This window comes from Choloepus didactylus, chromosome 22 (assembly GCF_015220235.1).
Source record: "Choloepus didactylus isolate mChoDid1 chromosome 22, mChoDid1.pri, whole genome shotgun sequence".
NCBI classification, from domain to species: domain Eukaryota; kingdom Metazoa; phylum Chordata; class Mammalia; order Pilosa; family Megalonychidae; genus Choloepus; species Choloepus didactylus.
The window spans coordinates 30,765,540-30,790,949 of NC_051328.1; the positions used below are offsets into that span (position 1 = coordinate 30,765,540).

The 25,410-nt window shown below is 39.3% G+C and overlaps 1 protein-coding gene across 2 annotated transcripts in view; it reads right to left on the minus strand.

Moving 5' to 3' along the window:
- Positions 1-2,033: 2,033 nt before the first annotated feature.
- The window catches only part of TMEM170A (transmembrane protein 170A), a 28,892-nt gene continuing 5,515 nt past the window's right edge, over positions 2,034-25,410 (minus strand). The window contains exons 2-3 of one of the 2 annotated variants that reach the window (XM_037816422.1): positions 7,112-7,213; positions 2,034-5,058 (exon numbers count right to left, since the gene is read on the minus strand). In XM_037816422.1, the coding sequence (XP_037672350.1) occupies positions 4,928-5,058; positions 7,112-7,213 (233 nt within the window). In that variant the 3' untranslated portion in view covers positions 2,034-4,927. Of the gene's footprint in view, positions 5,059-7,042; positions 7,214-25,410 lie in introns of both variants that reach the window. The other variant, XM_037816421.1, reaches the window with a different exon arrangement.

The window sequence follows — 25,410 nt, forward strand, 5'->3', positions numbered from 1 at the left end:
GCTGGAGTGTTCCATAACTTTGTGAACACTTGTTATTGTCTTTTTTTTTTTCTTACAACAATGCCAGTGGTGTGAAGTGGTATCTCCTTGTGGTTTAATTTGCGTATCCCTCATAGCTACTGAGATGCGTTTTACCTGTAATTATTGGCTATTTGTTTATCTTCTTTGGAGAAATGTCTTTTCAAGTCCTTTGGCCTTCTTTTAATTGGATTATTTTTTGTGTACTAAGAGTTCTTTATATATACAAGATTCCAGTCCCATTTGCAGCTATTTTTTCCCATTCTGTGAGCTGCCTTTTCACTTGCTTGCTGGTGTCATTTGAAGCATAAAAGCTTTGAATTTTGATGAAGTCCAATTTACTTATTTTTCTTCTATTGTCTTTGTGCTTTGGAGGTCATATTTAAGAAGGCTTTGCCTAACCCAAGACCACTAAGATTTACTCCTGTTTTCTTAAAAAAGTTTTAGTTCTTACATTTAGGTTTATAATCCATTTTAACAGACTTTTCTTATGGGAGAGTAACAGAAAAATATATTTGAAATTAAGACCCAATATTTGGGATATTACCATCAGCAGCCTCATTTTCCTTGGACATGAAAATGGAATCTGCAGTGACAAACTAGGATGTAGCTTTTTACCCCATCACTGAGAGGAATTTTGGGGAAAAGGAAATGGAGGTCTCCAGGAGACTCTCCTCTAGCATCAGCCTTTCAATCAGTATTCTCTCTACAGCTCATTAGCACTTCATACATTTGTTTGGATTCCCAACTAATATGTCTGACTGTTATAAGGGTATCCAGAGTGGAAAGTACTTCCTATAGTGGCAAATAGTTCAGTAAAGAGACAAAAATATTGGTTATGGTTAGTAGGCCAAATCCAGCTCAAAGACATACATTGTTTGGCATGAATAGTATTTTACAAGAATTCAAATTAGTTGCCAGCATTTTAAAATTGGGAGATTTCAAATAAATTATCTGGATTTCCAACTTCTTCTGAAATATTGAAAAATCTAGCAGCACTGGGCTGATAATCCCACAAAGAAGAATTATAGGTGAGAGTTGAGTAGCAGCTGTCCCCTTGAACAGAAATCTCCAGATGACTACAGTTCAACTCTCCTACCAGGACCCCTACCTGCAAGTACCTAAAAGATTCCTGGTTCATTGTTATTCTGTTGTCCTGGCAATATTTTAGAGGGTCCTTCCTGCCAAACTCCGCACCTGTAGTCCTTCATCTTCTAAAGTCTCTTTCCACTGTCTGATCTTGGGTTATCACTTTTTTGGACGCTGAAAGAAAAGTCTTCCTATTGGGTCCAAGACCATGGACCCAATCTTGAGGGCTTGTGTTTGAACTCTGAAAACACACTTCTGAGATGTTCTGTATCTTGATCTACATGGTAGTCACATAAGTGCACACATAGGTAAAATTAATCAAGCTATACATTGCAATTTATGCACTTTATTGTATGTTATACCTCAATGTTTAATAAGTTAATTTTTTTATATAAAAGAGAAAAAGATGGATGGGCAATCTCTCTCTTTCTGACAGACATTGTATGTCTGCCTGCAATGTATGGAACTGTAGCAGTCATCTTGTGACCATGAGGCAAGCTATCCTGAAGATAAGCCAATTTGCTCAAAATGACAGAGCAGAAAGAAAGTTTCAGATGTTTCTGAGGTACTAAATTAACTAGCATTGGAGGCGCTCTTCATCTGGACTTAATATGGAACTAAATTTTTCACACACTTAAGAAAAATTACACCATCTCAGTTTTATATCATACAAAATTTGATAGCAGTATATAGCCCACATGGTGGGGTTAATAATACTCAAGTTCACATTTAACTACAGTTTGATCATATCTTTAAATGAGAATTTTATCATAAGTTAATAAGTTGAACATAAAAAGAGATACAGTTAAACATGTACATTAAGAACTAAGTTATTTTTAAAAAACCAAAAAACTGAAGCCTGGCAACTTTACCACAAAATATTAAACTCACTGGCCACTGAAAAAGAAACACAATTCCAGCTCAGAGAATTGGAAGTAATTCTTTATTAATATACATTTAGAATTAGAAATATCAGTAGAAAAATAAAATTTAAATAATTTTCTATTGTACAAAGATTTGATCATTTTTACTGTAGTAGTAGAGTGAAATAATGTAATATAAAAAGTTAAGCTGATTTTAGCCACAACCAGCCTTACAGAGTGCACACGTGAGAAATGCACGTACACAAAACTCTCTGCATGTGGATAGCTAATGGCACCAGGGCTTCACATTCCAGGAAATTGTTCCTTAGGAAAGGCTGGTATGCACTGCGGTGTAATAACTTAATTAAAACCAGAGCAATCAGAAAGGACATCGAAATCAAAGCCAACATATAATTTTAAAACCTAAAAGACCAGGAAGGATTTAAAGGTCATTATATGAATGAACTTTTTTGTCACTAGTTTAAATATTCCCATTACTAAAAAATAAGTTAATAGCAGACAGTGAAAGACAAGATGGAGAAAGACAGAGAGACATCTTTCTTCTGGAATAATCACTTATGCTTTTGTATATGGACTTTAAGTTTTCATGAAATGCTTTCACCTCGAAATCCCATATTAAAGAATTATGAAACCAGCTTTTATGGTTGGGGCTACTTTCCTCCCTCTGCATTAAAAAATAAATAAATAAAAGTGGGAGCACAGCTGGAGTGAAGGGTAGATTGCATATGTCTCTAAGAAAGTCAGTTGGTCGAAAACTCTCCAAAAATTATCTATGGTAAAATAAAATGTTCAACACAAATACCAATATTCTTCCCTCTGAACAATCACCCCCAAAAATTGCATATTTGAGACTGGAATTTAAAAAATTAGGAGGGATACACATTATTTATCATTCAAATAGTTTCTCCCTGAAAATATATTTAAAACTACATAGTTCAATCCATATAAGTAGATATACATTTATTCACAGGATAATGCTTCATATACTGTGATGGATGAAACATTCAATAATTTGAAGTTACATTTTATCTTAGAAGGCTTTAAAAAGAGTGGATAATCAAATATATGAAACAGAAAAGACGGAAACAAAGCTACCTTTCAAAATGTCTTAATTTCTGTGTCTTGGCTCTAAAAGAGAAATAACCAAACATTTTAATCACAGATCAATAGTATTTTGGGGGAGCAGCCTACCAACTACTGGCCGAAGTATTTAAATAGTTTGTGAAGTTATATTCAAAAGCATGTTTTAGGCACGCGCTCTAACAGGAGGCATTCTTTAGTCGAGATGCTCAGAATCATCTCTCATAATAAAGGACACAACTTCCCAAATTTCCTAAACTGAAGGGGTAAGTTTCCAAATGACAGCTCCTGAACTGAAAAATGGAGTCCTTAACATTTGCGTGGAAGAAAGATTTGAGCATTGGAGAGTAATCTTGTTGGGGAATTTGTCAGGACGTTTGCCTGCAATCCAACTCGACTTACTTTCTACCTAGCCTGAGTCTATGTACATCACTATAATTTTGATAAATGGTCTAATGGCCATTTTTAACAAAGGAAAATGGCCAGTTAATTTTTTGTGATCCTTGTGTAATTCTTCTCTATGATTTTTCCTGGTAAATTGGTTTCCTTGCTATTTTTAAGCAGAAGTCAGAGGGCATACTGCTTCACATGGAACTGGATGGATGTGTTCATGTGCACCTGTTCTCCCGCAATGAAAATTTTCTTTTAAAAATGTTAAGATTTAATTACCAAAAACTACTCTGAAAACATAGTAACAATAATAACAACATTGACTGTATTCCACACAAAACAATTTAGGTGGTAAAAACAAGTTGGATACTTAAATTTGGCAATCCTTTCCCTTTTGAAGGTCACAGTTTTCAGGCCTTTTAATGAAAAAGAAAGCTAAGCAATAGAATAAAAATTAAAATAGCTAAAATTGGGTTTAAAAACCCTGATATTTAATTGTTTTGAAGAATATAAATTCTTTGGAAGGAAAATATAAAGAGCAGACTGGGGCATATCTGAAAATTAAACTTTAGGCACTTTCTGGGAGTTGATAACCAATACTGCAAAAGTGACAAGCGCTGCCAGTAGGTAACGACATTAAGACTGAGAAATCACTAACCCACTAACTCTAGTGTAAGGTGCATTTCTACAACTTCCAAAGAGGCATTAATAAACCAAAGTCACTAAGAAAACTGTAAGAGAATGTTTAAAGTACCTTATCTGTGCCTCAAATGTCCAAAGAACAGGCTAACCAATCTGGCTGAACGTTTTCAACTCAAACCAGTCAAATAGAATATGTTTCCAATTAAACTAATTAAAATTCATAGAATGAAAGTGATAGGAAAAGTTGATACATTTAGATATTTTTTTTCCTGTTATAATATTTCACCAAATGTGTTCTCAAAGCTACCCTTAACCAAAATCCAATTGGCACTTACTGTCATGAAAATGTAACCAAAGAAGAATTTACCATATTTTGAGACTAAATCAACTAAGATTTTAGTACAGTATGCCACACTCAAAAATCTACCAATATTTTCCATAGTTTCTCTGAAATATGCAACACTGCATCTTCTCACAGACTACGACAAAATGCAGAGCGAGGGACACCCACTCAGCAGCGGCTGGCCTGGCTCAGGGCAGGGGCACCTGTAAAGCTACTTAAGTTAAATTATCTACAAAGAGGAAAGCCAAGAAACTCGTTTTGTTTGGATTGAGGACAACAGGAGTCCAAACAGATCTTCAGTTTCTGGAACCTTAAACTGAAGAGCGAGCTGAGATGTCGTCCTTCACACACCTCTTCATCCACGTTGCTTCCGTTTGAAGAACTAGGAAAACACTACATTCCAGGATGCATTCTTTTTGAGGACTCGCTATCTTAGGTTCACTTATTAAATCTTCTCATCGTCACAGTATAAGGCTGTATGCTATAGAGTAGCTAAAATCCGTAAAAAGGAAACTAGCACCACACAAAATGTCTGTCCAGTGCCCAAGGTGAGGGCTTCAAACGGTATCATTTCCTTGCCTGCTGCTCGGTAAACTCCGGCAATTGCTGCACCTATTTAAAAATTAAAGGATGCAAAAAAAAAAAAAAAAAAAAAAAAAAAAAAAAATCATGGTTAACGTAAGTAGGAAAATACAGCACCTAAAATTCTACTATGAATATAATGGTCCAGATTTTTACATGAAGGTTTAAGTATTATAGAAATATTCTGCTTTCCCTGTTCTTTCTGATCACTATTCAAGGTTTTAAATATTCCTCCTATGGTCTGCAAATCATTGATAAGAGCTTTTCGGTGTTTAAAAGTGACTCATTAAAACCAAGAGTCTCCTAGATATATTGAATAAAATGCTCTAGTAGTATAAACTAAATCATGAAGATAGCAATTCTTGGATATCCTGATTATGAACTAAAAAACATCCCTTTATTTCCCATGCCAATCAGCCCAGTGCCTAGTATTTAACAAGTACTTAATAAATTTTTGGCAATGAATGACAAATGATTTTCTGCATGAGATTGAACAAGAAATGTTTTGGAGAAGCCACCTGGAATCCCAGCTCCACCAATGACTGAACCCAGAGTTTCCTTCAAAAAAGGCCTGGAGGGGTGAGTAGAGGAGTGGGAGCAGAAGAGAGAGACTAAGGAAGGGCCTCTACACCAGTAAGGTCGCTATTAATTCAAAGGGCATGAGGGAGAGATATTCAGGGGTTCTTTCTGTTTCCATTGTCACTAACTATTTTATTATATTGGTCACTATAACTTCCTAGAAATTGTGAAAACAAAACAAACAAAAACATCAGTGTCTACTGATATCCATGTGAGTTGCTACAGGGCCTCAGTATTGCACCAAGACAGTCAAGATTTATTAGTATGAATAAAAGAGGGCCAAGGTTCCCAGATGACCCACACCCAAAATGCTCCAAACAAAATTCCCCTTGGTCACAGTGAGTTCATTCATTCAGGTATATTTACAAAACAGAAAAGGTATGATCCCTATTCTTGTAGTACTCAGAATCTAGCTGGGGACACAAGCATAAAACAGGTTTTAAATAATGCAAGAAAATACACAGTGTCTCAATCAAATGTCTACACATTTTATAAATGTGATATGAAGGTATATAGACATAAAAATGAAGTCAATTAATACCTATTTGGTTACCTTGAACATTTGTGACTTTAAAATTCCCACTGCCAGTGGTGATGTCAGTAAACATTCTGTTTTACTAACATCTGAGAAGTCTGTATGTTTCATTGGGCCCCTCCATAATTTAGTTCCCAGAAAAGTGGGTTGGGCAGAAGGAAGCATAAAGAAGTTGAACCAGGCCTTAAAGTGGGATTTGGATGATGAAGAAGGAAGAAAGAAAAAGCCTACCAGTGGGAGCTGCAAAATGGGAAGGAAATAGACTCTACTCGATAGAGCCTTAAAGGTGGAAATGAGTACAGCATTTATTGCACAATTACTATGTGTTAAGTATAATGCTAAGTACTCTGCATATAGCTTATCTCACTTAATCATCACAACAGGTATGATTATCCCTATTATTATCCGTATTTTACCAAGGAGAAAACTGAGACAGGTTGTAGGGACCAGTAACCCAGTGAGGAAACTGGGGCAGAGGGTCTTTAAAGAATAGCAGTAGATGATATTCTTAAAACCACCATTTAAGGCCAGTTATAGAAACTCTTTAATGCAGACAGGAGAAAATCAGCCCCCTCCCTTTGTTGTCCATTATGGCTGATGAGAAAGGAGCAGTAGTTTCCACAAAGACAAATATTTTCCCTTTTGCTAGTGACCTGCCTCATGAGAGGAGAGTATGTCACAAGGTTGAGCAGGACCTCTGGGAAGCCGAGGAGATAAAATCTGACTCAGGAAGTGAAAGAGGTTAGGCAAACAAAGCACAGTGGGGGTGAGGAAAATGCGGCTAGTGATTAAAAGGCACTCTTTCTTCTCTGTCCCACTCAAACGCGCTTGTAACATGGGCCCTGAAATGAACTGACTGGTCATATTAAGTGTTTACTGGTATTTTAATGTCTAACCTACTTGTCAAGATTCCAGCAGTAATTGGTCCCACGATGCCCATCAACAGGATGCCTACAGACATGAACCTACCATATTTGTGACGTCTGAGGGTGAAGAGGGCCAGTAATCCAGCAGGGACATGAAAGAAGAGAGAGGACACCAGTGCCCACAGGAACACACCATACCACATCTCTACGAGGAAAAACAAATAAGGATCAGAAGGCACTGACTTTCCCAGCTCAACCATTACAGGGCATGTGCAGTGTAGCCAAGTATTTCATTTTCAAAACCAGTTAACTGCTGTAGGAGCCCAGGGCCCAGGGCCTTCCCCAAGTGCCTTAAAGCCTGTGTACACAGCAGCTTGCTTGATCTAGGACTGTTAAGGTTTGACCTACTCTCCTTGTAGGATCAGGCCTCAGGTACTAAATGTAATCTATAGCTTACCTCTGTAAGAAAGGGATAAGTTTAGTTTTCACATAGAGACAGCATGGAATAAGGGAAATGGAGGCAAAACCAGTTTAAACAAGCCCCGTGATAAAGAGAAGAATCTGCCAGCCCCTTATATGAAAAAGTAACCATGGTTACTGGAATGTAAAGAAATATGAAGTAAAATCAGAGGCAGAAACTCACAGCAAAAAGAAAAACTTTTTTTAAACTAAATGAACTCTCTGGGATTGGCTGTACAAATTAAAACCTCAAAAGATGAATTAGTTAGTGTTCTCGGATAGGCTGTAACCTCTGTAGTACCCAGTCAATGGGGAAACAGGGGAGGGACTTGCGAATTAGGAGTAGGAGATTTAAAGATCGCCATTCTCTTCCTCTGGCGCGCCAGTCTTCCATGTGTTTGGCTGGACGCCCTATCTTGCAAGATTGTAAATAAATTCTTTTCTCCTCCAGAACCGAGAGAGCGTTTATTCCCTTACAGGTACCGCTTTATTTCCGACACCTCCCTCCTGAAACTCCCTGAGACACTAGTATCTAAAAGATAACCTATAATCCTCCCCTCTTCCCAGTTCACTACAACTGATCCTTTCCTATGTCACAAGACACCACCACCCCACCCCCAATGCTTGTGCTCTTATATCCATTGGAATGTCTTTGTCCTAACCCTTATAAACCACTCCCTGGCACCCCCTGCTTCACGTTGAGCTCTGAACCTGCCACCATTCAGAGCACTTCCTGAATTCAGGGCGATGTGACCGACTTCCCACCCTGTAGGTAAGCCCCCAAATAAAAGCTCATGTCTCAGAATGGGCCCGGTGCTTTCTTTTGTCCTTTGGCTGCAAAAGCCCCTCGGGCCATGACAATTGCCATGTAGGTTTATCGGCAAACATCCACATGTTGACAGCTTTGGAGCAGGGGTCAATGAACCGTGGCCAGCAGGATGCCGCCTATTTTTGTGCATAAAGTTTTACTAGAACACTGCCACACCAATTTATTTATGCATTGTCTAGGGCTGCTCTTGAATTACAACCACAAGACTGAGTAGTTGTGACAGAGACCCCATGGCCTGCAAGGCCTAACCTATTTACTATCTGGCCTTCACGGAAAAAGTTGGGCAACCTGACAAACTACCTCTACCCCAAACAATGATAGAGGGTTCACCTCGATTTGAAAAGTGACCTAGGATAACTTCCCTCCCATAAGAAGTACCAGCATAAGTACCAACTGATGGTTCACTATGCAATCAATGCACGTGGACCTGACCTGACTTTTTGATTATTCAGTCTTTTAAAATGGAAAAGTTATACAACTGCACTCATTCCACAATGATTTTAAAGGAATGCAATAAATATTAAGACTCTGTCTTCTATTAGGATATCAAAGCTCTTGAAGACATAAAATAAATACCAGAAAATACGCACATCTGACTTAAAGGCAAACAGCAAGTAAACGATCGGGCAGATTAGACGGGGAGCTCCTGTTCCCAGGAGAACCTCTGATGATTCCGCAGATGACCGTCTTTCAGACAATGTTAAGAGAAGCAGATGTGGGCCTGATCTCAAGTGATTTTGCAATTTGATAAATGGCAGACACAGCATTTTCCCCAATGAACCCAGGTGAGGGTTTAGAATCCTCAAGATAGTTCTCTGGGTACCCATTTTGGATAGAATGGAGATGACATATTGGATAAAACCCGTTTTCCATCCTTGGCTAGAGGCAGGTAAGGAACAGGTAATTTAAGAGATCAGTGATAAGCTAAATGGAGGGTTTCTCAACAGTGGCGTGACTGGCATGACTGAGATCTGAGGCCGAACAATACTTTGTTGTGGGGGCCTGGCCTGTGTATTGTAGGATGTGGAGCAGCAACCCTGACCTCTACAAGGTAGACAGATGCCAGGAGCACCTTCCTCCCCAATTGCGACACACACTGCCACATGTCCCCTGGAAGGCAGAATTGCACTGGTTAAAAACAAACAGCTTGAATGAAGCAGAGGGCTTTATAAAAGAGCAATGGCAGTTAAAGCTAGAAAGATAGGTGCAAGCACATAATAGTGGACTTTGAATGCCAGACTGTGCTGGTTTGGAACTGTTATGCACCCAGAAAATGCCATGTTTTTTAATCCATTCTTGTGGGGGGAAAGACTTATGGTGGGTGGGGCCTTTTGGTTAGGCTATTTCAGTTGAGATGTGACCCAGCCCATTCAAGGTGGGTCTTCATCCTTTACTGGAGTCCTTAGTGAAGAGGATAAAAGACAGTAAAAGCCCAGAGAGTTTAAAGAGAAATGTGCAGAGACATTTGGAGACAGCCACTGAAACCAGAACCAGGAGAGAAGGACCAGCAGATGTCCACATGTGCCTTCCCATGTGACAGGGGAACCCCGGATGCCAGCAGCCTTTCCTCAGACAAGTTATCTTCCTCTTGATGCCTTAATCTGGACATTTGCATGGCCTTAGAACTGTAAATTTGTAACCTAATAAACCCCATTGAAAAATCCAACCCATTTTTGGTATACTGCATTTCTGGCAGCTTTAACAAACTGAAACACAGTTTTAAGGACATTTACGTGAAAGCCCAGGAACCCTAACACAGAATTTTCTCTATTAACACTTTACATGAGTTTGGTACCTTTGTTACAATTGATGACCTATTATTATAGTTACACCATTAACTATAGTCCATAGTTTACATTAGGGTCCACTGTGTTGTACAGTGTTAGTTTTTATTCTAGTAATATATATATAACCTAAAATTTCCTGTTATCCACATTCAAAGATATAATTCAGGAGGGAGCTAAGATGGTGGCATAGAGAGGAGTGGAAGACAGTTAGTCCCCCTGGAACAATTCATAAACAACAGAAAAATTAGTAAATAACTTGGAATAACTGCGGGGAGACAAACGTGACTGTCCACTCATCATACACCAACCTGAATTGGGAGGAATGCCCGAAATCACAGCATAAAATCTCTAAGTAAAAACTGTGGACCCGCGCTGAGAGCTGTGAGCCCCTCCCTCACGGAAGCCTCCCGGTGCTAGAGAGCAGCACTCTCTGAACAAGCAAGTGTACCTCAGCCCAGCTCCAACTGGGGTTTTAACGTTAACTGCTCAATACAGACAGTGAATCCCCAAAAAGCAGAGAGAGACTTTTGGTGACAACCGACCTTGGGAGAGTCAGGGGACGTAGCTGTCTCAGGACAGGGAGCCCACAGGATCGGGTGCTATCTCTGGCCAACGAGTGAATCGGGGGGCTTTCTGTCCCTTTCTCTCTGTCTCAAACTGGGTGGCTCAGTGGAGAAAGTATCAGCCGTTTTCAGCTCACACTGCTTTGCAGTAGAAAAAGCCTCAGCCATTTTAAAATCGCAGCACTCTGACCCAGACAAGGGTAGAGACAGCAGAGTCAGAGAAACAAAGAATCTATTTATATGCAAATGTCCTCTCTGTAGGGGGCATATTTTCCCAAGAAGAAAGAGGAGGGGCCAGCTCTACTACCTGCCTTACATTCGGAACCAGACCCCAGAGCCTGGGGGAGGAGAGCTGCAGGCCACACCTCCTTACACCAGACCATGACAGGCTGACAGGTGCCATCTGCTGGGCAGAAAAGCACAGTGTGTGTCAATTCTCTAAGACACACCACCAGGGAAACCAGATACTGACTATTTCCTCCTTCTGTGACCTGAGCTGCTTCTCATCTGGGAAAACCTGACTGGGTGGCCTAGGAGGTCAGATACCTAGACAACAGAAAACTACAACCTACACTAAGAAAACCGAAGTTATGGCCCAGTCGAAGGAACAAACATACACTTCAACTGAGATACAGGAATTGAAACAACTAATAATAAGTCAATTCAAAAAGCTTAGGGAAGATATGGCCAAAGAGCTGAACCGTATAATGAAAACACAGGACGTACATAAGGTAGAAATTGAAAGTTCAAAAAACCAACTGGCAGAATCTATGGAAATGAAAGGCACAACACAAGAGATGAAAGACACAATGGAAACATACAACAGCAGATCTCAAGAGGCAGAAGAAAACACTCAGAAACTGGAGAACAAAACACCTGAACGCCTACACATCAAAGAACAGATAGAGAACAGAATGGAAAAATATGAGCAACGTCTCCAGGAACTTCAGGATGAAACAAAATACAAGAATGTACGTATCATTGGTGTCCCAGAAGGAGAAGAGAAGGGAAAAGGGGCAGAAGCAATAATAGAGGAAATAATCAATGAAAATTTCCCATCTCTTATGAAAGACATAAAATTACAGATCCAAGAAGCACAGCATACTCCGAACAGAATAGATCTGAATGGGCCTACGCCAAAACACTTAATAATCAGATTATCAAACATCAAAGACAAAAGAGAATTCTTGAAAGCAGCAAGAGTAAAGCGATCCATCACATATAAAGGAAGCTTAATAAGACTATGTGCAGATCGCTCAGCAGAAACCATGGAGGCAAAAGGAAGCGCTGTGATATATTTAAGATACTGAAAGAGATTGTTGCTCAGATGTGGCCCTGTCTCTCTAGCTAAGCCAACTTGAAAGGTGAAATCACTGCCCTCCCCCCTACGTGGGATCAGACACCCAGGGAAGTGAATCTCCCTGGCAACGTGGAATATGACTCCCGGGGAGGAATGTAGACCTGGCATTGTGGGACGGAGAACATCTTCTTGACCAAAAGGGGGATGTGAAAGGAAATGAAATAAGCTTCAGTGGCAGAGAGAATCCAAAAGGAGCCGAGAGGTCACTCTGGTGGGCACTCTTATGCACACTTTAGACAACCCTTTTTAGGTTCTGAAGAATTGGGGTAGCTGGTGGTGGATACCTGAAACTATCAAACTACAACCCAGAACCCATGAATCTCGAAGACAGTTGTATAATAATGTAGCTTATGAGGGGTGACAAGGGGATTGGGAAAGCCATAAGGACCACACTCCACTTTGTCTAGTTTATGGATGGATGAGTAGAAAAATAGGGGAAGGAAACAAACAGACAAAGGTACCCAGTGTTCTTTTTTACTTCAATTGCTCTTTTTCACTCTAATTATTATTCTTGTTATTCTTGTGTGTGTGCTAATGAAGGTGTCAGGGACTGATTTGGGTGATGAATGTACAACTATGTAATGGTACTGTGAACAATCGAAAGTACGATTTGTTTTGTATGACTGCGTGGTATATGAATATATCTCAATAAAATGAAGATTAAAAAAAAAAAAAAAAAAAAAAAAGACAAAATGCTGAGCAAAATAAGCCAGGCACAAAAAGAGAGATATTGTATGTTACCACTAATGTGAATTCTGTGAAAAATGTACAATGTTTTATACTGTAGAATGTAGGGGACCTAGAGATACCAATTAGTGGAGGGGGAATGATAATCTAATAAGAACAGATAAACTATGGAGGGTAATCTCAATGTTATGGGAATGCTCAGGAATGATTATGGTTTGTAAACTTTCTTGGATATAGTAAGATCATGTTGGAAGCAATAGAGTTATTTTAGGTTTTTTTTTTCTCTTATTCCTTTGTTTTCTTAGGGGTTGTTAATTTTCTTGGGGTATGGTAGGAACATGTTGGAAGCAATGTAGTTATTTTAGATTATTTGTTTTTCTTACTCCTCTGTTTGGACATGGTTTATTAATTTTCTTGGGGTATGGTAGGAACATATTGGAAGCAAAGTAGGTATTTTAGGTTATTTGTTTTCCTTAATCCATTGCTTTGTTTGAAATGTTGTGGGGTTTTTTTGGTTGTTGTTTGCCTGTTTGTTTTTAATTTTTTGATAAACAAAGTTAAAAAATTGAAAAAAAAATCAGTAGAAAAATGGGAGTAAAAACTAAATGACAAATAGGGTGGGATGGGGGGATGGTTTGGGTATTCTCTTTTCACTTTTATTTCTTATTCTTATTCTGATTCTTTCTGATGTAAGGAAAATGTTCAGAAATAGATTGTGGTGATGAACGCATAACTATATGATCATACTGTGAACAGTTGATTGTATACCATGGATGACTGTATGGTTTGTGAATATATTTCAATAAAACTGAATTAAAAAAAAAAAAAAAGATACTGAAAGAGAAAAACTGCCAACCAAGAATCCTATATTCAGCAAAACTGTCCTTCAAATATGAGGGAGAGCTCAAAATATTCTCCAACAAACAGACAATGAGAGACTTTGTGAACCAGACACCCATCCTATGGGAAATACTGAAGGGAGCACTATAGACTGATAGGAGAAGACAGGAGTAAGAGGTTTGGAACACAATTTGGGGAGATGGTAGCACAGCAATTTAAGTACACTGAACAAACATAACTATGAATATGGTTGAAAGAGGATGGTTAGGAGCATGTGGGGCACCAGAAGAAAGAGGAAAGATAAAGACTGGGACTGTGTAACTCAGTGAAACCTGGAGTGTTCAACAATTGTGATAAAATGTACAAATATGTTTTTTCATGAGGGAGAACAAACAAATGTCAACCTTGCAAGGTGTTAAAAATAGGGAGGCATTGGGGGAAAAATACAATCAAAGTAAACTAGAAACTACAATTAACAGAATCATTGTATTATGCTTCCTTTAACATTAACAAAGGCGATATACCAAGGTAAATGCAGATAAGAGCAGGGGAGAGGGGAGGGGTGTGAGACACTTGGCATTGGTGGTGTTGTGTGACTTTTTATTCTACTTTGATTTAAGGTTATGTTTCCTTTTGCTGCTTCCCAGCTGTCTTTTTTGTTTGTTTGTTTGTTTGTTTTTGTTTTTTTTCCTCTTTCTTTTGCCTCTCTACCTTCTTTGACTCTTCCTCCTGCTTTGTGGAAGAAATGTAGATGCCCTTATATAGACAGTGGTGAGGGTGGTGAACACATAAATAAGCGACTATACACGGAACTATCGACTATTTACTTAGGATGGAATGTATGGCATGTGAACAAAACCATCTTAAAAAAAAAAAATAGATTGATGACGAAACCTTGAGGGCAGTTTACTGAATGAAATAAGCCAGACACATAAGGACAAATATTGCAGGGTCTCACTATAGGAACTAATTATAATATGTAAACTCATAGACATGAACTATAAGTTTCCAAGATATAGAACGAGGCTAAATAATGGGGAGCGGTGGCTTAAAGGAGCAGAATGTTCAACCAGGATGAACTTAAACGTTTGGAAGTGAACAGAGGTGACGGTAGTACGTTGTGAGAATAACTAACAGTGCTGAATGGTGTGTGAATGAGGTGGAAAGGGGAAGCTCAGTCATGTATGTCACCAGAAGGAAAGTTGGAGGTCAAAAGATGGAAATGTATAAAACTGAATCCTGCTCTTCTGAAGGGCGGGGCAAGATGGCAGACTGGTGAGCTGTATGTTTTAGTTACTCCTCCAGGAAAGTAGGTAAAAAGCCAGGAACTGCGTGGACTGGACACCACAGAGCAATCTGTCTTTGGGCATACTTCATACAACACTCATGAAAACGTGGAACTGCTGAGATCAGCGAAATCTGTAAGTTTTTGCGGCCAGGGGACCCGCGCCCCTCCCTGCCAGGCTCAGTCCCGGGGGAGGAGGGGCTGTCAGCTCCAGGAAGGAGAAGGGAGAATTGCAGTGGCTGCTCTTATGGGAAACTCATTCTACTGATTCAAACTCCAACCATAGATAGACTGAGACCAGACACCAGAGACTCTGAGAGCAGCCAGCCCAGCAGAGAGGAGACAGGCATAGAAAAAGAACAACACGAAAAACTCCAAAATAAAAGCAGAGGATTTTTGGAGTTCTGGTGAACACAGAAAGGGGAAGGGCGGAGATCAGGCCTTGAGGCGCATATGCAAATCCCGAAGCAAGGCTGATCTCTCTGCCCTGTGCACCTTTCCTTAATGGCCCTGGTTGCTTTGTCTATTAGCATTTCAATAACCCATTAGATCTCTGAGGAGGGCCGTTTTTTTTTTTTTTTTTTTTAAATCCTTTTTGCTTTTTCTAAAACAATTACTCTAAGAAGCTCAATACAGAAAGCTTCAAAGAATTGAAATTTGGGCACGTCAAGTCAAGAGCAGAACTAAGAGAGCTCTGAGACAAAAGGCAATAATCCAGTGGCTGAGAAAATTCACTAAACAACACAACTTCCCAAGAAAAGGGGGGTGTCCGCTCACAGCCACCATCCTGGTGGACAGGAAACACTCCTGCCCATCGCCAGCCCCATAGCCCAGAGCTGCCCCAGACAACCCAGTGTGACGGAAGTGCTTCAAATAACAGGCACACACCACAAAACTGGGCGTGGACATTAGCCTTCCCTGCAACCTCAGCTGAATGTCCCAGAGCTGGGAAGGGGGAGCAGTGTGAATTAACAGAGCCCCATTCAGCCATCATTTGAGCAGACTGGGAGCCTCCCAACACAGCCCAGCAGCCCAGAACTGCCCTGGGGGGACGGCACTCACCTGTGACATAGCACAGTCATCCCTCAACAGAGGACCCGGGGTGCACAGCCTGGAAGAGGGGCCCACTTGCAAGTCTCAGGAGCCATACGCCAATACCAAAGACTTGTGGGTCAGTGGCAGAGACAAACTGTGGCAGGACTGAATTGAAGGATTAGACTATTGCAGTAGCTTTAAAACTCTAGGATCATCAGGGAGATTTGACTGTTAGGGCCACCCCCCCTCCCCGACTGCCCAGAAACACGCCCCACATACAGGGCAGGCAACACCAACTACACACGCAAGCTTGGTACACCAATTGGGCCCCACAAGACTCACTCCCCCACTCACCAAAAAGTCTAAGCAGGGGAGATCTGGCTTGTGGAGAACAGGTGGCTCGTGGACGCCACCTGCTGGTTAGTTAGAGAAAGTGTACTCCACGAAGCTGTAGATCTGATAAATTAGAGATAAGGACTTCAACTGGTCTACAAACCCTAAAAGAACCCTATCAAGTTCAGCAAATGCCACGAGGCCAAAAACAACAGAAAATTATAAAGCATATGAAAAAACCAGACGATATGGATAACCCAAGCCCAAGCACCCAAATCAAAAGACCAGAAGAGACACACCTAGAGCAGCTACTCAAAGAACTAAAGATGAACAATGAGACCATAGTACGGGATATGAAGGAAATCAAGAAGACCCTAGAAGAGCATAAAGAAGACATTGCAAGACTAAATAAAAAAATGGATGATCTTATGGAAATTAAAGAAACTGTTGACCAAATTAAAAAGATTCTGGACACTCATAGTACAAGACTAGAGGAAGTTGAACAACGAATCAGTGACCTGGAAGATGACAGAATGGAAAATGAAAGCATAAAAGAAAGAATGGGGAAAAAAATTGAAAAACTCGAAATGGACCTCAGGGATATGATAGATAATATGAAACGTCCGAATATAAGACTCATTGGTGTCCCAGAAGGGGAAGAAAAGGGTAAAGGTCTAGGAAGAGTATTCAAAGAAATTGTTGGGGAAAACTTCCCAAATCTTCTAAACAACATAAATACACAAATCATAAATGCTCAGCGAACTCCAAATAGAATAAATCCAAAAAAACCCACTCCGAGACATATACTGATCACACTGTCAAACATAGAAGAGAAGGAGCAAGTTCTGAAAGCAGCAAGAGAAAAGCAATTCACCACATACAAAGGAAACAGCATAAGACTAAGTAGTGACTACTCAGCAGCCACCATGGAGGCAAGAAGGCAGTGGCACGATATATTTAAAATTCTGAGTGAGAGGAATTTCCAGCCAAGAATACTTTATCCAGCAAAGCTCTCCTTCAAATTTGAGGGAGAGCTTAAATTTTTCACAGACAAAGAAATGCTGAGAGAATTTGCTAACAAGAGACCTGCCCTACTGGAGATACTAAAGAGAGCCCTACAGACAGAGAAACAAAGACAGGACAGAGAGACTTGGAGAAAGGTTCAGTACTAAAGAGATTCGGTATGGGTACAATAAAGGATATTAATAGAGAGAGGGGAAAAATATGGCAAACATAATCCAAAGGATAAGATGGCCGATTCAACAAATGCCTTCACGGTTTTAACGTTGAATGTAAATGGATTAAACTCCCCAATTAAAAGATATAGATTCGCAGAATGGATCAAAAAAAATGAACCATCAATATGTTGCATACAAGAGACTCATCTTAGACACAGGGACACAAAGAAACTGAAAGTGAAAGGATGGAAAAAAATATTTCATGCAAGCTACAGCCAAAAGAAAGCAGGTGTAGCAATATTAATCTCAGATAAAATAGACTTCAAATGCAGGGATGTTTTGAGAGACAAAGAAGGCCACTACATACTAATAAAAGGGGCAATTCAGCAAGAAGAAATAACAATCGTAAATGTCTATGCACCCAATCAAGGTGCCACAAAATACATGAGAGAAACATTGGCAAAACTAAAGGAAGCAATTGATGTTTCCACAATAATTGTGGGAGACTTCAACACATCACTCTCTCCTATAGATAGATCAACCAGACAGAAGACCAATAAGGAAATTGAAAACCTAAACATTCTGATAAATGAATTAGATTTAACAGACATCTACAGGACATTACATCCCAAATCACCAGGATACACATACTTTTCTAGTGCTCACGGAACTTTCTCCAGAATAGATCATATGCTGGGACATAAAACAAGCCTCAATAAATTTAAAAAGATTGAAATTATTCAAAGCACATTCTCTGACCACAATGGAATACAATTAGAAGTCAATAACCATCAGAGACTTAGAAAATTCACAAATACCTGGAGGTTAAACAACACACTCCTAAACAATCAGTGGGTTAAAGAAGAAATAGCAAGAGAAATTGCTAAATATATAGAGACGAATGAAAATGAGAACACAACATACCAAAACCTGTGGGATGCAGCAAAAGCAGTGCTAAGGGGGAAATTTATAGCACTAAACGCATATATTAAAAAGGAAGAAAGAGCCAAAATCAAAGAACTAATGGATCAACTGAAGAAGCTAGAAAATGAACAGCAAACCAATCCTAAACCAAGTACAAGAAAAGAAATAACAAGGATTAAAGCAGAAATAAATGACATAGAGAACAAAAAAACAATAGAAAGGATAAATATCACCAAAAGTTGGTTCTTTGAGAAGATCAACAAGATTGACAAGCCCCTAGCTAGACTGACAAAATCAAAAAGACAGAAGACCCATATAAACAAAATAATGAATGAAAAAGGTGACATAACTGCAGATCCTGAAGAAATTAAAAAAATTATAAGAGGATATTATGAACAACTGTATGGCAACAAACTGGATAATGTAAAAGAAATGGACAATTTCCTGGAAACATATGAACAACCTAGACTGACCAGAGAAGAAATAGAAGACCTCAACCAACCCATCACAAGCAAAGAGATCCAATCAGTCATCAAAAATCTTCCCACAAATAAATGCCCAGGGCCAGATGGCTTCACAGGGGAATTCTACCAAACTTTCCAGAAAGAACTGACACCAATCTTACTCAAACTCTTTCAAAACATTGAAAAAAATGGAACACTACCTAACTCATTTTATGAAGCTAACATCAATCTAATACCAAAACCAGGCAAAGATGCTACAAAAAAGGAAAACTACCGGCCAATCTCCCTAATGAATATAGATGCAAAAATCCTCAACAAAATACTTGCAAATCGAATCCAAAGACACATTAAAAAAATCATACACCATGACCAAGTGGGGTTCATTCCAGGCATGCAAGGATGGTTCAACATAAGAAAAACAATCAATGTATTACAACACATTAAAAACTCGAAAGGGAAAAATCAATTGATCATCTCAATAGATGCTGAAAAAGCATTTGACAAAATCCAACATCCCTTTTTGATAAAAACACTTCAAAAGGTAGGAATTGAAGGAAACTTCCTCAACATGATAAAGAGCATATATGAAAAAACCCACAGCCAGCATAGTACTCAATGGTGAGAGACTGAAAGCCTTCCCTCTAAGATCAGGAACAAGACAAGGATGCCCGCTGTCACCACTGTTATTCAACATTGTGCTGGAAGTGCTAGCCAGGGCAATCCGGCAAGACAAAGAAATAAAAGGCATCCAAATTGGAAAAGAAGAAGTAAAACTGTCATTGTTTGCAGATGATATGATCTTATATCTAGAAAACCCTGAGAAATCAACGATACACCTACTAGAGCTAATAAACAAATTTAGCAAAGTAGCGGGATACAAGATTAATGCACATAAGTCAGTAATGTTTCTATATGCTAGAAATGAACAAACTGAAGAGACACTCAAGAAAAAGATACCATTTTCAATAGCAACTAAAAAAATCAAGTACCTAGGAATAAACTTAACCAAAGATGTAAAAGACCTATACAAAGAAAACTACATAACTCTACTAAAAGAAATAGAAGGGGACCTTAAAAGATGGAAAAATATTCCATGTTCATGGATAGGAAGGCTAAATGTCATTAAGATGTCAATTCTACCCAAACTCATCTACAGATTCAATGCAATCCCAATCAAAATTCCAACAACCTACTTTGCAGACTTGGAAAAGCTAGTTATCAAATTTATTTGGAAAGGGAAGATGCCTCGAATTGCTAAAGACACTCTAAAAAAGAAAAACGAAGTGGGAGGACTTACACTCCCTGACTTTGAAGCTTATTATAAAGCCACAGTTGCCAAAACAGCATGGTACTGGCACAAAGATAGACATATAGATCAATGGAATCGAATTGAGAATTCAGAGATAGACCCTCAGATCTATGGCCGACTGATCTTTGATAAGGCCCCCAAAGCCACCGAACTGAGCCATAATGGTCTTTTCAACAAATGGGGCTGGGAGAGTTGGATATCCATATCCAAAAGAATGAAAGAGGACCCCTACCTCACCCCCTACACAAAAATTAACTCAAAATGGACCAAAGATCTCAATATAAAAGAAAGTACCATAAAACTCCTAGAAGATAATGTAGGAAAACATCTTCAAGACCTTGTATTAGGAGGCCACTTCCTAGACTTTACACCCAAAGCACAAGCAACAAAAGAGAAAATAGATAAATGGGAACTCCTCAAGCTTAGAAGTTTCTGCACCTCAAAGGAATTTCTCAAAAAGGTAAAGAGGCAGCCAACTCAATGGGAAAAAATTTTTGGAAACCATGTATCTGACAAAAGACTGATATCTTGCATATACAAAGAAATCCTACAACTCAATGACAATAGTACAGACAGCCCAATTATAAAATGGGCAAAAGATATGAAAAGACAGTTCTCTGAAGAGGAAATACAAATGGCCAAGAAACACATGAAAAAATGTTCAGCTTCACTAGCTATTACAGAGATGCAAATTAAGACCACAATGAGATACCATCTAACACCAGTTAGAATGGCTGCCATTAAACAAACAGGAAACTACAAATGCTGGAGGGGATGTGGAGAAATTGGAACTCTTATTCATTGTTGGTGGGACTGTATAATGGTTCAGCCACTCTGGAAGTCAGTCTGGCAGTTCCTTAGAAAACTAGATATAGAGCTACCATTCGATCCAGCGATTGCACTTCTCGGGATATACCCGGAAGATCGGAAAGCAGTGACACGAACAGATATCTGCACGCCAATGTTCATAGCAGCATTATTCACAATTGCCAAGAGATGGAAACAACCCAAATGTCCATCAACAGATGAGTGGACAAATAAAATGTGGTATATACACACGATGGAATACTACGCGGCAGTAAGAAGGAACGATCTGGTGAAACATATGACAACATGGATGAACCTTGAAGACATAATGCTGAGCGAAATAAGCCAGGCACAAAAAGAGAAATATTATATGCTACCACTAATGTGAACTTTGAAAAATGTAAAACAAATGGTTTATAATGTAGAATGTAGGGGAACTAGCAGTAGAGAGCAATTAAGGAAGGGGGAACAATAATCCAAGAAGAACAGATAAGCTATTTAACGTTCTGGGGATGCCCAGAAATGACTATGGTCTGTTAATTTCTGATGGATGTAGTAGGAACAAGTTCACTGAAATGTTGCTATATTATGTAACTTTCTTGGGGTAAAGTAGGAACATGTTGGAAGTTAAGCAGTTATCTTAGGTTAGTTGTCTTTTTCTTACTCCCTTGCTATGGTCTCTTTGAAATGTTTTTTTATTGTATGTTTGTTTTCTTTTTAACTTTTTTTTCATACAGTTGATTTGAAAAAAGAAGGGAAAGTTAAAAAAAAAAAAAAAAAAAGAAAAAAGACAAACAAGGGAAAAAAAAAAAAAAAAGATGTAGTGCCCCCTTGAGGAGCCTGTGGAGAATGCAGGGGTATTTGCCTACCCCACCTCCATGGTTGCTAACATGACCACAGACATAGGGGACTGGTGGTTTGATGGGTTGAGCCCTCTACCATAAGTTTTACCCTTGGGAAGACGGCTGCTGCAAAGGAGAGGCTAGGCCTACCTGTATTTGTGCCTAAGAGTCTCCTCCTGAATGCCTCTTTGTTGTTCAGATGTGGCCCTCTCTCTCTGGCTAAGCCAACTTGAAAGGTGAAATCACTGCCCTCCCCACTACGTGGGATCAGACACCCAGGGAAGTGAATCTCCCTGGCAACGTGGAATATGACTCCCGGGGAGGAATGTAGACCCGGCATCGTGGGATGGAGAACATCTTCTTGACCAAAAGGGGGATGTGAAAGGAAATGAAATAAGCTTCAGTGGCAGAGAGATTCCAAAACGAGCCGAGAGATCACTCTGGTGGGCACTCTTACGCACACTTTAGACAACCTTTTTTAGGTTCTAAAGAATTGGGGTAGCTGGTGGTGGATACCTGAAACTATTAAACTACAACCCAGAACCCATGAATCTCGAAGACAGTTGTATAAAAATGTAGCTTATGAGGGGTGACAGTGGGATTGGGAATGCCATAAGGACCAAACTCCACTTTGTCTAGTTTATGGATGGATGTGTAGAAAAGTAGGGGAAGCAAACAAACAGACAAAGGTACCTAGTGTTCTTTTTTACTTCAATTGCTCTTTTTCACTCTAATTATTATTCTTGTTATTTTTGTGTGTGTGCTAATGAAGGTGTCAGGGATTGATTTAGGTGATGAATGTACAACTATGTAATGGTACTGTAAACAATCGAAAGTACAATTTGTTTTGTATGACAGCGTGGTATGTGAATATATCTCAATAAAATGATGATTAAAAAAAATAATAAAAAAAATAAAAAAGAGAAAAAAAAAAAAAAAAAAAAAAAACTGAATCCTATGGTGGGCAATGTCCGTGATTAACTATACAAATAGTAGAAATCTCTTCCATGAACCAGAACAAATGTATGAGAATACAACTAGAAGTTAATAATAGAGGGGCATATAGGAAAAAAATATTGCAAACGATATACTACAGTTAGTAGTATTTCAATGTTCTTTCATAAACAGTAACAAATGTACTATACCAATACTACGAGTCAACAATGGAGGGGAGGTGGTTAGGGGTATGGGAAGATTTGAGTTTCCTTTTTTTTTCTTTTCTTTTTTTTTTTTTTTCTCTTCTTTGTCTTTATTTCTTGTCTGGTATAATGAAAATGTTCTAAAAATTGAACAAAAATTAATTGTGGTAATGGATGCACAGCTGTATGAGGGTACCAGGGGCAACTGATTGTACTTTGGATAATTGTATAGTATGCGAACAATCTCAATTAAAAAAAAAAAGATGTAATTCAGTGGTGTTAATTACATTCACAATATTGTGCTACCATCACCATCATCACTTTAAAGTTTCTGAGCATTAAAGGGATGTCAGGACATATTTCACAGGACTCAGCCTACACTGCCAATAGGAATACACATTAGAAAACCTTCTGGAGGGTAATTTGGAATTGCGTGTCAAAAACAGTCAATGTGCTTATCCTTGGCAGCAGCGATTTTACTTCCAGTAACAAACCCTACAGCAACACACATGTAGGCAAGGACAGAGGTAACGAGATTTCTGGCAACATTTTCTGTGATAGTGAAAACTGGAAATCAACTGCATGTCTATGAACACAGGACTTGGGAAACATGTTTTGGTGCATCCACATAATGGAACACTACACGCTCACATGCAAACATGAGCTAGAACTATATACATGGAAGGGGTAAGATGCCCGAGCCACATTGTGAATTGAAAATCACAAGTTACAGAATAATATATAGAATAAGATCCTAGTTTTGTAAAAACAAAATATACACCCCAAAAAACAAATGTGTATGTATAAATGCTTCTTTGTACTCAGAAAAGTCTGGACATGCTTATTTATCTAATAAATATTTGCTATATGCACAGGTGCTGTTCTAAGTGCTTTACAAATATTAACTCATTTATACCTGAAAACAACGCTATGAGATACATATTATCAGTCTCCCTGGCTCACTGATCAGGAATGAAAGCCGAGGGAGGTCAGGAAACTGCACACGTTCCCACTGTCAGCGCGGAGAGCCAACCCCAGAAGCCAGGCCCCCGGCCTCTAGGCTGCCTCTTGATTCACATTATGCTACAAAAAGTTATTTCTGGGGGGTGGGTTGGATTGTGGGGGGTGGGGGAAGTGTGTTATGAAAATTCATTTTATACTTTGTTAAAAACAAAGCTTTTGATTTAAAAACAACTGTTTCAGGAGGACTGATTCAGATCAGGATGAACCATTAAAGAGACTTGTCAGGAAAGCCAGTCTGCCTGGGAGAGTGGAGAGCAGGAAGGGGCAGGACCAGGGTTTCTTTCCAGAAGCTTCATCTGCCTTGTGAGCATACTGCTGTGTGTGTGGTTTTTACCCCCAGCTCAATTAAAAGAACAGTTTTATACAAATGTTTTTATTCAGTTTCCATGGGCTTCTTATTCTGGTTAGAGGGTTTTGAGGAGCTGGCAGAGATTAGCAGTGGGGGCCAAACTGCCATTGTCAACGATGATCACTCAAATTCTTGGCTTGTTTTGGGTCAAATAAAGCTCCATTTAACACCATATTCTGAATACAACTAAATTAATGCGGCTGAGTATTGTTTTGGATGAATGGGTCTTAATAAAAGGATCTAGGGGTACCCCTATCTAGGGTGTAATGCTTTAAAAAATAACAAATGTTTGATACTTTTGATCTAGTAAAGAACTATCAGAAGCTACAAAAGATTTCAAACCACTTGCAAGGTTTCTTTTTCTGCTGAACAAGATGTATCTTCTGAATAATTTTATAATACTGTTGAAGCTGATCTATTTTGTTTGTTGGTATTTGGCAAATTTTGTGAAAGCAGGTTTAAATAATATAATATGGAATAAAAAGTGATTAAATGATAATGTCCCAAGCTTAAAAAATTAAATCCACATGTATACACATAAAAACTAACATATATATGTGTACACAAACACACATGCACACACTAACCATCTACTGCCCTTTCCCTACTAAAGAAAAAAATCACCACCTTTACTTCCAGTCAATACTGCCCAGCAGAAATTGAAGACAGGATCCTCAGTCCCATTTGAGTCAGAGCCCTCACATCTTTGGAAACTACTGTAGTCTCCTTTCCAGCTGGCCAAGGAGCGAGTTTTACTCTGCACTGTCCAGGAGACTTGCCCTCTCTTGTTGGCATAGCACCTCCCCAATAAATGTGTACCCACCCAAGCTCTGAGACTCCCCCAGCCCCAGGGCCCTTTATATACCACTCACCACCAGCTTTTCCTCAAATACAGAAAGCACTGTGCATCTTCCTTCCCAAGCAGAGACACCATTTTCCACCCTGCAGTCCTCAGGAGCTAATACCCAAATCACTCTGGAATTGTGACCACTGTAACACCCAGTCTTCAGAGACACTAGTGATGCCAACTGCTCCAATGTGACAAATGGGATGCAAGCCCACCTCCAGGAAGCTGCCATCCTGGCGGCCGTCTGCCACCATTGACTTGAGGCGCCCCGGGACCTGCTGTCACAGGGCTTCTGCTGAAAGTCCCCCTTTCCACAGTGAGCCAAGGCACTGCTGGACTTTG